We start from the raw sequence: 12,002 nt of genomic DNA, 5'->3' as shown, positions 1-12,002 counted from the left end.
GCTTTTGGACACGGGTCTGGGGGGATAACAGTGCTTGGATTTCATACATAGCTATAACCTTGAAAGACTTCTTCCTACCTGATAGGTACTCTCTTCTAGTTTGTAATCTCTAGAACATGTATATAGAAATGATCATTCAGTTACTCAATCTGTGCTCAGTATGTCGCTACATAGTCCGCCTGGGCCTCTAACTCAATCTAATCCGAGTTACCATCATAGAAACTATTCGCCGTCCACCCATTCACAGCCGAATAATCAGCTAAAGGCGAAGTTCCATGCAAAACCTCATAATGCCTCCTAGCCCCACACTCCCTTAATTTAGTAGAATTAGCATGAACACACCGATCCTGCAAGATAGCCGCAATCTGCCGTCCCGCATCCCGTCCCTCAAACCAGGCACCCTGCAAGAAGCCAAAGTACGTCGGACTAGTCGCCTCACCCGCAAACCAGAGTCGATCCGTATTCGCTCGTAGGTTCTCGTGCATCTCGAGAGTTGTTCCTGGGGGCCAATTGGAGTAGCTACCGCGGGCCCAAGGCTCGGTGCTCCAGCGCGGGTAGAGGAAGGCTGTTGGGTCAGGAATTGTTTTTTCAGGAAACATCTTGCGGAGAACGTCCATTATTTCACGTTTGGTTTGTTCGTCTGATTGGCGCTCTGCTCGCCAGGAGAACTCGTTTGTAACGGTCACGAAGAGGATGTTGGAGTCTGGGAGGAATTGTGGCATTGAGAGGGATTGGAAGACAGGATACCAGCCTCGGAGGCCGGGGTCGGCGTAGAGGAAATATTGGGTATTTGTTGGCCAAAATGTTTCATTAAATTGCATGAAAATCTTGGTATAGGTGCCCATTGTGAATTTTTGAATAGCTGTTTGTTTCCATTCCGGGAGGCTGGGGGTGAATTTGACTTCATCGCTTTGCAGGACGCCCAAGGAGAAGGTGCAAATGGCGTAGGCGGCTGAGATACAGCTACCATCTTTGTTGTGGATGGTGACTCCATCATCTGAGTATGAGATCTCCGTGATTTGCGTATTGAGGTGCAGCCGTGGATCATTTGGCTTGAGGAACGTAGCAGCTTCTCCCTTGATGATAGTGTTGAACCCGCGCTGATCAGTTACGAAGTTATCGTGATCACTGAAAACGTTCTCGGTCAGATTATCACCAGCACAGCCGAAAACAAGAGAGCTCTCCAGTGTGTTGAAATTATCCTCAAAGTCTGACAGGACAGAAGATAGAATATTAGCAAGCGTCAGGCAAGTCAAAATCAGAAGAAGGCTTACCCCATTTCCACCAGTCAACCGCTTGCGCCTCCATATCATGTTTACCAGGGCTCCAACCAGCCAGTGCCAGGCCAGATTGAGCTGTCTGGTCTTGGAGATTATTCTTCAGGATCTCGCCAGCCTTCATATTGGCAATACTGTAGGCGTTATCATATTCAGTCAGCAGGTGGCTATAGTCCGCGTACCCATTTTCATTGTACGTCGAAATATTGTCATAGTCGGAGTAATAAGTCTTCAAATGATATTTCTGCGCCTATTGAACCGATTAGTCAATGAACAACAGACTTGCAGGTCTTCCTATACGCACCAGAGTCCAGATCGGATTTTGAGGACCACCTGGGTTCCCGAGGCCTTGTACCTATGGAAAATGGTCATTATTGAAGATCATAATTGGATGAAGCTCGACATACCCAATTCGCTCCCATCTCAATGGTATACGGTTTTCCGGTGTGCGGGTTCTTGCCAAATGGTTCGTGCCAAGCTCGGCCTCCAATTGTATCCCGATACTCAATAATAGTAAAATCATGAACCGAGGCATTAGACAATGTTTGCTGTTGTCTGTCAGTCATTGACAGATCCAGATTCTGTATGATCAAATCATGGTCCATGGGAATAACTTACAGCCGCCGTGATACCGGCAATTCCACCTCCCCTTCGGATATTTAGCTTCGAACCAGATTTCAAGCAAGTAGTGCTTACAGAATAGCAACAGTGGTCTTCTTGCAAGTCCCTTGATCTCTTGGTTGTTGTGGCACATGGGCAGCAGCTGGAATGGAGCAACTGGCCAAAGCCGCCAAGACGGAGAGATAATGTAAATGCATGACACTGAAGAAAAGATGATGCTTTTTGGATGCAATTGAGGGGTGTGGACCTCGTAAATAAATACTCTAGCACAGCGTGCCGTATGCACTATTCATGCTGTGAGATGTGACAACATATGCGATTACTTCATCTCATAGGTTTCTATGATCGACAGGGCCATGTAACCTCTACTAGATCCGCATGTTGCAGGATCGGGCAAGTCCAGGCGGAGCAGGCTTGTCCATGCAATGATCATCACTGTGATGTCTCAGTAAGTGTATCATTTAAGCAATTTCTATCTCTTCCCCGCATCCCCAAATTAAAAAGATACTGTGGTTCTCTTTACGTGTATTTTGATCCTAGCTGACGCGTGAGTAACTGTAAGCGAGACAAGGATGTAAGAATTGCTATCTTGTCGTGGTCAATTTCTGAAAAAGAAAGAAGAGATGCGGTTTTTTCATGAATTGATCGAAGAAGATCAAAGTGTCCGTTAAATGTATTGCTTGTAAATCAAAATGCAACACCTTCTGCTATGCAAAATTAATCATATGAAATGATATCCCAAATTGTTCAAACGCTAAAGTAAAAAGCAAATTTGGCCTTAGTCTCAGGTGACCGGGGTCGGAGGATCATTTGGCACCGATACACAGAAACGCCACAGACTAGAGGGAATGCGGCTGGAAATTGTTTAACAATGTTGTACTGACTCGGCTCCAGCTACCGGAAAGAATAAGACGGACGGCTCATCGTGACGGTCTGTGGTTTCAATGAAAGTTGTTGATAGGGAGAGCTTCCAGGGTCATAGTATAGACCCTCGATATGGCCATCTTCTCGGTTGAGCGAGATGTAATAGAAGCCAGATATAGTGAGTCCTTGACGAGAATCTGTTGGGGTGATGAAGCATCGTTCTAGTGCGCGTCAGTATGGTATTCATAGACATTCGGGGCATCTTGTGACTTACCCTTCCATCGCATCAAGATCCAACCTTGCGCTAGTTTCTCGGTAATCCATGTACGACTAACAAGATTTTTGGCTATGTCGGCATCTGGCAGGTCTTTGAATGGTTGAAGCTCTCGCCAATAGGTAGTGTCAGTATCGGCATCTGCTTTGAAATTCTTTGTCTCCAGTGTATGTTTGTTGAAATCAATTATTTCTCCTTCCAAGAAAGTCACAATATGCGCATCTTGGGTTGGTGAAGTCTTGTCGGGAATGTTATAGGCCTCCATTGTACCGGACAGAGTCATTTCGCTGTAATTAATATTGTGGATGGTGACCTTGACGGGCCAATTTTCGTCGCGGTTGTTGGCTAAATATCGTCGTCCACTGGCTGTGGAGACACTGATCCTAGCGGTGCTATCACTTCCATTGACAATAACAGGCTCGCTGGACACGACCGAGCAGCCGGCATTGGCAGCCCTTTGACAACCAGTAAAAACAACGCCAGGTTGGAGCCAAGAACAGGCCGCTGGCGGGAGGATGCTGTTTATGTCAAGGATGAAATCGCTAGAGAAGTTCTCTGGTGACAGAAAACCTCTTGCGTGAGCCGAGCTGATACTCTCCTCGACGGAATTGGAATAGCGTAGATGATCCAGATAGTTGATTGTATCCTTCAGAAGCGAATCTGCAGGGGTTCCAGAATATAACTGCCGGTGTGCGACAGCCCGGGCACGCAAGTCACTGTGGGTGAGTATTCGATGGGATTCACCTCGGTTTGCGGGTCGGTATCGGTATGCCCGAGATGAGGAACCCACTCCCGCTCGCTCGGTCTCTTCCGAATCGTCGTTGGAGCGGTTATATCTGTCCAGGAGGTAACTTTCTAGCGTGCGCGTTCGCGATAACCGGGGTTGTCGCCTCGCCGACTGCAACAGGGCCTCCATTGTTGAGATCGTTTGAGTCCGATGTCCTTCGGATGTATCCTCTCTGTCGCCTGCGCCGATGGGTGGTGTGGGACCAGTCGGTTCATGTCGCCGGGGTCGACTTGATGACGTACTGCGGTCTGAGATGGCATGGAGAAAAGGCTGAATCTGATCGTCTTCTGATTCACCGGCACGAGCGTCCTCATCCTCGTCGTCTGAACCGGGCGCCCAGCCGTATAGCGATCGGGAATTTGATCGGCGGTCCTCGTAGGTGGGCCTATTCGCAGAGGTGGAATCTTGTGGACGTAGAACGATAGGGAGGCGACGGATAATTTGGACTGGTGGGCGCATGTTGGGCTCATTCACCTCCATGGGATCCTCGTCGTCCTCCATCGGCTGCGGATAAGGTGGTGGGTACCGACGATGACGATGCCGGCTTAGGGGCGGTAATGAGGGATTATGCAGTAGAGAGCGAGACCGAAGGAAGTTTACATTATCGTCATGGGCGTTGTCGCTCTCCACGGGGGTGGATGGATCGAAATTCGAGTCACGTTGCGACGGGCCAGGCGCAGGAGTCGTGGGAGACACGGTTGGAGTGCCGTGCTAAAATATCCAGGGTTAGCGCCCAAGTCGCAATATCAGGGTATATAACACAAGTCAGGGGCAGAGTGTGGGATGTTGGATTCCGAGAAACATACTGATGCCGAGTTGGGAGGCGGCATCTCCTGGGCCGGAATCCGCAGTAAGGGAGTCTGTTAGGACAGACGAGATGAAGGTACAACGAATATAAAGTAGAACTAAGGTCAAGTGCGATCAAGTAAGGAATTATCAAAGCAGGAGTTTGCGCAAGTCATCAAATGTGGAGAAGCGCAGTGAATGACGTTTGGTTCTTTTCTGCCGCAACACAATCTTGTCTTGCCACCGACTTCAAATGTTCCCCCCCTGGAATGGTTTTCCTCAGGTCATCGGACTTTAAGGCTACTTTCCTTTATTTATTTGTTGTTTGAAGTTAAACTGATCGACGCGAAATCAAACTAACGACGCCACATCTGTCAGCCAATATTAAGCACAATATGAACAAGACTTATTGTTCATCGTTCCACTTTGAATAACACTAATATAGCAAACTCTGAATCAAATGTAAGTATCTCAAGTCTCTAGTATCAACATCAGTCGGAATGTATTTGAATGACATCCTTCCCAATATTCGCGATAGAGATCGACTTACTCTTATACTATTAGTACCAACGAGGTCCAGATACCCAACGCCAAGATAATGCAAGTACCCACTCTAACCTAGACTTACAGGGGTATACTGGACATAAATGTGACTGGAATAACCATTTGAAGAGCTATTTATCTGATCTGCATTGACAATTAAGCTAGACTGTAATGTTTCAAGGCACTCAAGTATCAATTATAGGTATAAGTATTGTATAATCCATGGATGTCCATACTCTATATTTAAATATTCCAAGTTTCTAGGCAGGCACGCGGTCACTCAGTATACGTCGACACTAGCACTTGAGTGCAGTGTTACCTTCAGTCTATCATTTTCAAAATCTATACTTTATGTACTTCAATATGTATCTAATCAATATGGATCTGGTAATCCATCCGAGAACTTATTTTGCACGATTCGCATTGCAGTCGTCAGCCAACTGCACGCATTGCAGAATCAGATTCCAAAATGCCTCGAGGTCAACGCCTCTGGGGATAGCCACACCAGCTCCCACAACTGGGACAGCCAGAGAACGACCCAGCTGGCCTGTAATAGACACATCTTGGCTGTGAAGGCCATCAGTGACGATACTGACAGCGAATCTCTCACCTCCCTTGTCATCAAATTTGATCACTTGCTCTGGGTGTTTCTGAGCGAAATTTGGGTTGAGGTTCGACAACAGCACTGCTACCGCGAGAGGATCATGTAGCGGCGGCCCAGTAGACAAGCCAAAGACTTTATCATAAGTTCCAGCAAAGAATATCAGTAGAGCATGTAAAATTTGACGAATAATGGTGGGCTCGTCAGAGGGGTCTTTGGCGCCATGCAAGATCCGGGTTTGAACATCTGACGAGGCAAGTACTTGATGAGTCAAATCCAAACTCATAATGGCCGTTTTTGCTGCCAGTGCAGGGTTACTGAAGATTGCCTCGGATGATTCGGGATCGCACTGTAAGGTCTGAATTAGCATGCGCCCTCTTGTACTGGAACGGTCAACGAACATAAATGTTAAATTCTGCCCAGGGGGTTACATTGCCAATACGCGACTCTTCCCCTGGCAATCTACTCATAGGAGCATCTGTGAATCCATTACCGATAGCGCCTCCCATGATACTCAGACCAGCGATATGCTCCACAACTTCCGGGAATGTTGCAAATAGCAGGGCAACATTGGTCAAAGTACCAGTGGCGACAACCCATGGAGTACCCTTCGGTTGAGCCAGGAGTGCATCTCGCATAGCTAAAATGGGGTTCTTGTCCGTAATGGGTGCCACAGAGGCCTTGGGAAGAAGGTCTGTTCCATCTAGGCCCGATTCACCTATCGAACAATGTTAACATTACATAAAACCTACGTCGTCGTCAAAGTTGAGCTTACCATGAATATCAGGAGCATGAAGGGCGGGTCGTGAGAAAGGCTTGCTGCTTCCTGGATACACAGGAACTTCGGGTCGACCGATAGCTTCCAGGACGCTCCCGGCATTTGCGGTAGTCTTTGCCAAGGAAGCATTGCCATGAATGGTTGTAATTCCAAGTAGATTCAATGCAGGGTGTAAAGCAGCAATTAGAATTGCAAACGCATCCTAATAATAGACGGTCAGTCTCTTTCTAGCAGTCGATAAGAACAAATGGGCAAGACTAACATCGTGGCCTGGTAAGAGTTAATTTGGTAAATTCTTAAGGATCTGGGAATCATCAACATACCAGGATCGCAGTCAAGCCACAATGGGGTCCGTTCTACATTGATCGTCATTGTCAAGAGCTTAGGGGAGTTGAAAATGAGTCAAAGGGGGCCTTGGAGTCGGGCTCAGTCGGGGTAACAACAGTCTCCCCGCATCTTGATAAGCTATCTTCAGCCCTAAGCCCTAACTTCCATATATGGAACCTCCAATTCATTGACTTCGCGGTGAACGCGATGAACTTATCGCTTTGTTTTCATGCATAAGGGTTGAACCCTTGGATTTCTATGATCTTCCCCAAAACAACCTCTGTCAAATCCTGTGCATCTGCGATGCCATGACAGACCCTTTCCGCCCCGGTTTGCAACCGGTCTCTCAACTCAAGGCTGGACCGACAACGTCCAGCTCCAGGTGTACCGCATTACCTTCCCCGATCCAACCGCCCTTTACACGTCCCTCATCTCGACTTAGAACATCAAGGGCCTCTCAGCGAGAGGAATTATTAGATGCTGGGGGCGAAAAAGCCACTCTTGCGCTGATTCGACGCGTGCTCTGTCCGCAAGCAAGCCATGGCGCCTCTCCGCAGCCTCCGGAAGAGCTGTTACCTCCCCTCACGACCTCCAATGACGTTGACCGTCAACTTTACGCGATTTTAGCCATTATAATGAAGGAGTTTGTCTACTCGTGGTACTCGAAGATCACACCTGATCAGACATTCGTGAATGAGGTGCTACACGTCATTGCACATTGCACCCGTGCTTTGGAACAGAGAATCCGGAAAATCGACGCTGCACAGTTGATCCTGGATGAGATTCCAGCGCTCGTGGAAGCACATTTTATTTGTAAGACCCGACTGTCTTAGTGTTTTCGGAGATACCAAAGGCGATTTCTAACTCAACGGCCACTTTTCATAGCCTACAGATTAGCCAAGCAACAGTCACATCTATCTGGCTTGCCAACTTCACATAGAGCACTCTACCATGAGCTGAACCCCCATCCTGGGTTAACACCAGTTCCCGATTTTGCAGATCCTGATACAATCACCGCACAGTCTGAGAATGAGGCTGTGTATCGCCAGCTACTAGTCCATGGCACTTTGGCGATTTTGTTACCCACAGAAGATCTGGAAAATGGCAGTCTTCGCACACTAGTCGGAGACATCCTGGCAGACTTGATCCTGGGCAAAGCAGTGGGGGACAGAATATGTGAAGGAGTGTTCCTCTATGAAGTCATCACTAAGCTCACCGAGACAATGAGACATCGTAAAAGCCCCGAGAAAGAAGGCTCCAAGAGCAATGTTTCCACTAATCGACTAGAGAAATTTGGTCTGCTTTCGACCAACGAGCCTGCCAACCCGCAATCAGCCAGCCAATCCCAGGCCACAGTCTGGCTATGGAACGTTCTTCAAAGCATCTATGTTGGTTACGTTGCCTTGTGTTTCATTGTGACGGGTCTGTTCCGCGTCGCGTCGAATCCAGGGCCAGAATCCTCGCACAGAGCCGGTGTTTCATTTCCCTCTGCAACGCCAGTGTCCCCAAAAGAGGACATCGAGTCCTTACTGTCAAACAATATCACCAATAAGCGCCCGGTTCTCGACTATCGAGCGATTTCAATGGTTTCGCAGTTACTTAAAATGTCCCAAAGAATGCCGTGGCTTTCCGGGCTCGTTTCCCTTATTCAGCACCTGATCCTAGCGGGACCAGGTCGGATTGGTGACACGGACGGAGTCATTGACAGGTGAGTCTATATCCATCCGAAGCATTTTCTTGACTTTCCTTGTTTTATCCCTCCGGACTCGGGCCTTCCGAGACCGCATGAACTCTCGACTGTGGAGATACCACGATCTCCGAACCGCGATCTACGAGGGTCAAGTGTCACTCGCGCGAGTCATGGTGGGATGAGAAAGCGTCCTGCTCGCATGCAGTTTTGATCACTTGATCCCGTAAGAATGGAGACAAACACTCGTACGAAACAGAGATGGTAATATACGGGGATGCTTACTGGCTGGTACGGTAATTACCAGTCTTGCTGACGGAGCGATTCTGATTTCTGATTGGTCAGTGTGGCCTGGTCCGAGCACTCGATTGGCGTTGCAGGGTTCCTCTTCTGGCTCTTCTTTCCCATATCCACCCTGCGTCTCATTTTCTTGTCGTGATAGCGCCGGGGCCCGGCCCTTACCGTGCCGCTTTCCCTCTGGATGAACCATTTGTTGTCAAATTCTGGATTTCTTCGAAGCATTCTTCAGAGAGGGAAAAAACAAACAAACGGGAAAATGCAGAAAGAAAAGAAAGAAGATAAAGGGACTCTCTGGCTGCCGAAAGACAGTTCAAACTTTACTTCGGCTGGACGGGGCAATGTGCATGCGCGGGCAAGAAATCGTCTGATGCCGATCCCCATCGGCTGGGCGATGAATGACCATGCCCCTTTGAGAACCTGCATGAAAAAGACCGTCGCTGAGGCTAGTGAATTTCTTTCCTTGGGTCCAATCAGCAAAATTCCTGGTAGCGAGAATTTGAATTCGCAATCTGACCGAAAGAGGCGCATGAAGCCCGCAGGTTGCCAGGGCCAGGCACGCTTCCGGGATCTTACCCGCTGAAAAGAGAGGGGAAAGGGGCTAGGCAAAAAAGCATGAAGCCAAGCCATGAGAAAATTAAAAAAAGAAGTGATGAGGTCCCGCATTTCGCCTTGTTTTTTTCTTTTCGTTTTCTTACTTGCTGGTCCCGAGGCCTTCTGGGAGTGACATCCCTGGTTACACCAGATAACTGGCCCAAGCTCCCAGCTCACACTAAGCCGATCATGCTCCGCCTTCCCAACCCCACTTCGAAATCAAGTCGATTGGGGGTTGAGCGCAAGCTCTCTTAGTGGGACTCGAGATAGAGAGAGAGGGGAACATGACCGCGGGTTAACGTCCCGAAGCTCCACAGTCGAGAGTCACAAAGAAAAGAGGGATTTTCAGCTTCACTTTGCTTTTTTGTCCCCATAATTCATTATTTGAGATCTTTGGCTGACTCCACCCTCTCTAGATTCCTCCGGGAAACCATTGACGAATACGTCCTGCCCCCCACTTTGTTGCCCAACCTTCTTCTCGCAACGAGGACCGCTCTTTTCCCGGCCAATGCCCGTCCAGTATTTCCAGCGGTGGCCGCTGCGAGTAGTACTGGTGCCCCGGCTTCGACTCCACAGGTGTCCGTGCCCGCCCTAACGCCTAGCGTGAAAGCTCTCACCACGGTTCCAGCTCCTCAGATACCCATTACAGAAAGAGCCACAGCTCCTGCGTCGGTGACTGGTACCGAGGCAGTTGGTAAAGGTAGTACCGGCAGTAGCAGCAACCATGTTACTAGTGTGAACAACGTTGGTACTCCCAGTAGCGGTGGCGTCAATGATCAGCTGCTCGCAGCAGTATCAGGATCTACTCCATCGACGGCAGAGGCGACCTCTACAAACTCACCAACCGGATCGGAGATAAAAACTTCGCCCTCTGAAACGGAGATCGCCGCTACCAAGCGGCGATGTGCAGCTAGTCTCCTGGCTTTCATTCCGCGCAATGTCGCACGAACTTACTTCGGCGTTCCGGCTCCCAGACGTGATCGTACCTGCGGCGCCACCACTGGGAGTTCGTCCTCCCTGACCACCCCTCCGTCCCCACCCGTATCGGCCGACGAGTGCGGTGGGGACCAGACCCGATCGTCGTCCCGGTCGAAGCGAACGTCACCGCTCCCAAACGACCCAGCGTCTACCCTGTCAGAGCCAAGTGGCGATTCAATTGCCGCTGGCAAATCCCGCACAGACATGGATGACGAGGTCGAGATGACACTGGAAGACTTGCTCCTCTTACAGTCCATCGAGACAGATCTACTGGATCCTTTCTCAGATGACTACTGTAACAAACATCTCGTCTATGCCATCATCGAGACTGTCTTAGCTAAGATCCTCCCGGAACTAGCTGAGAGCAGTGTCGGTGATCTAATGGAGAGACGCGGCATTGTCCCCGTGCCCGTTGGGTTCTAAATGTCTACATTCCAGTTACGATAGATCTCACTTTCCGTTCCTGCATGATACATAACTTTCTTTCTGGCGATATACTTTAATGAGACACGTTACAAGCTTTTGTTTTTTATTACTCTCAGTTTATCACACGTAGAGGATAGATTTTAAATTGAATGTAAGACATTGCAGGGGCAGTGTATGATATAATATGTCAGGTTTCGAGTTGAAAAGGCAGGAGAGCAGTCTATACTCATCCTGCCTCTTATACACGAAAAGCAAAGTAAAGAGAAAGAAAAGATCAAGAAAAAGGGATTAATCTGACAACCGGCTAAGACCATATATCAGATCCAGCTTCTTTCCGCGTGAGCGGGCTCAGTTTAGAAAAATAAAAGTACCGAAGAAATCGATCCAAAAATGAAAATTAAAGAGAGTAAGAAATAGAATAAAAAATCCAGCAAAAGTGCTAGAGAAATAAGAGAAAGAAAAGGAAGGAAAAAGAAGATAATAGAACAAAATCAAAGAAAAGGGTATGGGTATGGGGAAACAAACAAAAACCATGAAAGACCATGAAAGATAAGAGAAAAAGAAAAAAAAAACCGAACAAGAAACAAGAAATCTCAAACTCCACAATGGCCCAAATCCAAGGTCTCGTCTTCAGACCCTCCATGTAGTTTACCTTCACCGGAAAACCCAGCCATATCCCATGTAACATGAAAGAGCCAAGACGAGCAAATCTCGTCGATTCCGGGCGTCATATGCGTGTGTACCGGCGCCGAATTCAATCCAATTCAAATCCAAATCCAAACCGCATTCAAAGCAAGTGTCGAGGTCGCCCTCTGGTTTGTGTATTTCTGGATCTTTTGGGGTGTTCCAGTATTCGCCGAGTTCCAGGTTTCGGCGTGGAATGGAATACAGATGTAATGAAAGAGAAGGAAGTGAATAAAAGCAAAGCAAAGCGAAAAGGGACAAGAACCGGAAAATGATCAATAACCAAAATCAGAAACAATAGTAGCCGCCCATAGAAGCAAAAAGGGAATAAGCATATCAAATCAGATCATATCGGACGGGGGAATCATTTAGTGCATAAAGGAATGAGGGTATGAGTAGTTGGCAGATGCGATGCGAGAACGGAAAAGAATGCATGACTTTCAAGGGACCATACCAGGCCAGGCCAGGCCAGGGCAGG

At 48.2% G+C, this 12,002-nt stretch overlaps 4 protein-coding genes across 4 annotated transcripts; 1 reads left to right on the top strand and 3 right to left on the bottom strand.

Annotated features, from left to right (window-relative positions):
* Positions 1-197: 197 nt before the first annotated feature.
* N7520_011599 (uncharacterized protein) lies at positions 198-2,095 on the bottom strand (the record flags this gene model as incomplete). The annotated part of the gene is made up of 6 exons (XM_057145532.1): positions 198-1,210; positions 1,275-1,527; positions 1,582-1,632; positions 1,685-1,825; positions 1,896-1,926; positions 1,974-2,095. 6 exons carry the CDS (start codon positions 2,093-2,095, stop codon positions 198-200), a joined length of 1,611 nt encoding a protein of 536 aa, XP_056991286.1.
* Positions 2,096-2,792: 697 nt separating this feature from the next.
* N7520_011598 (GID4/VID24 family protein) lies at positions 2,793-4,653 on the bottom strand (the record flags this gene model as incomplete). Its single annotated transcript, XM_057145531.1, has 3 exons — positions 2,793-2,983; positions 3,037-4,534; positions 4,630-4,653. The coding sequence occupies 3 exons, from the start codon at positions 4,651-4,653 to the stop codon at positions 2,793-2,795; spliced, it is 1,713 nt and encodes a 570-aa protein (XP_056991285.1).
* A 903-nt stretch (positions 4,654-5,556) lies between these two features.
* N7520_011597 (uridine-cytidine N-ribohydrolase) lies at positions 5,557-6,903 on the bottom strand (the record flags this gene model as incomplete). Its single annotated transcript, XM_057145530.1, has 5 exons — positions 5,557-6,102; positions 6,155-6,471; positions 6,529-6,733; positions 6,794-6,801; positions 6,855-6,903. The coding sequence occupies 5 exons, from the start codon at positions 6,901-6,903 to the stop codon at positions 5,557-5,559; spliced, it is 1,125 nt and encodes a 374-aa protein (XP_056991284.1).
* Positions 6,904-7,166: 263 nt separating this feature from the next.
* On the top strand, positions 7,167-10,837 carry N7520_011596 (PXA domain-containing protein; the record flags this gene model as incomplete). The annotated part of the gene is made up of 3 exons (XM_057145529.1): positions 7,167-7,671; positions 7,744-8,566; positions 9,853-10,837. 3 exons carry the CDS (start codon positions 7,167-7,169, stop codon positions 10,835-10,837), a joined length of 2,313 nt encoding a protein of 770 aa, XP_056991283.1.
* Positions 10,838-12,002: the final 1,165 nt, after the last annotated feature.

Source organism: Penicillium odoratum (genome assembly GCF_028828045.1).
Source record: "Penicillium odoratum strain IBT 22623 chromosome Unknown utg000008l_segment0_segment0, whole genome shotgun sequence".
Lineage (NCBI taxonomy): Eukaryota > Fungi > Ascomycota > Eurotiomycetes > Eurotiales > Aspergillaceae > Penicillium > Penicillium odoratum.
This window is presented reverse-complemented; position numbering and strand designations above follow the sequence as displayed.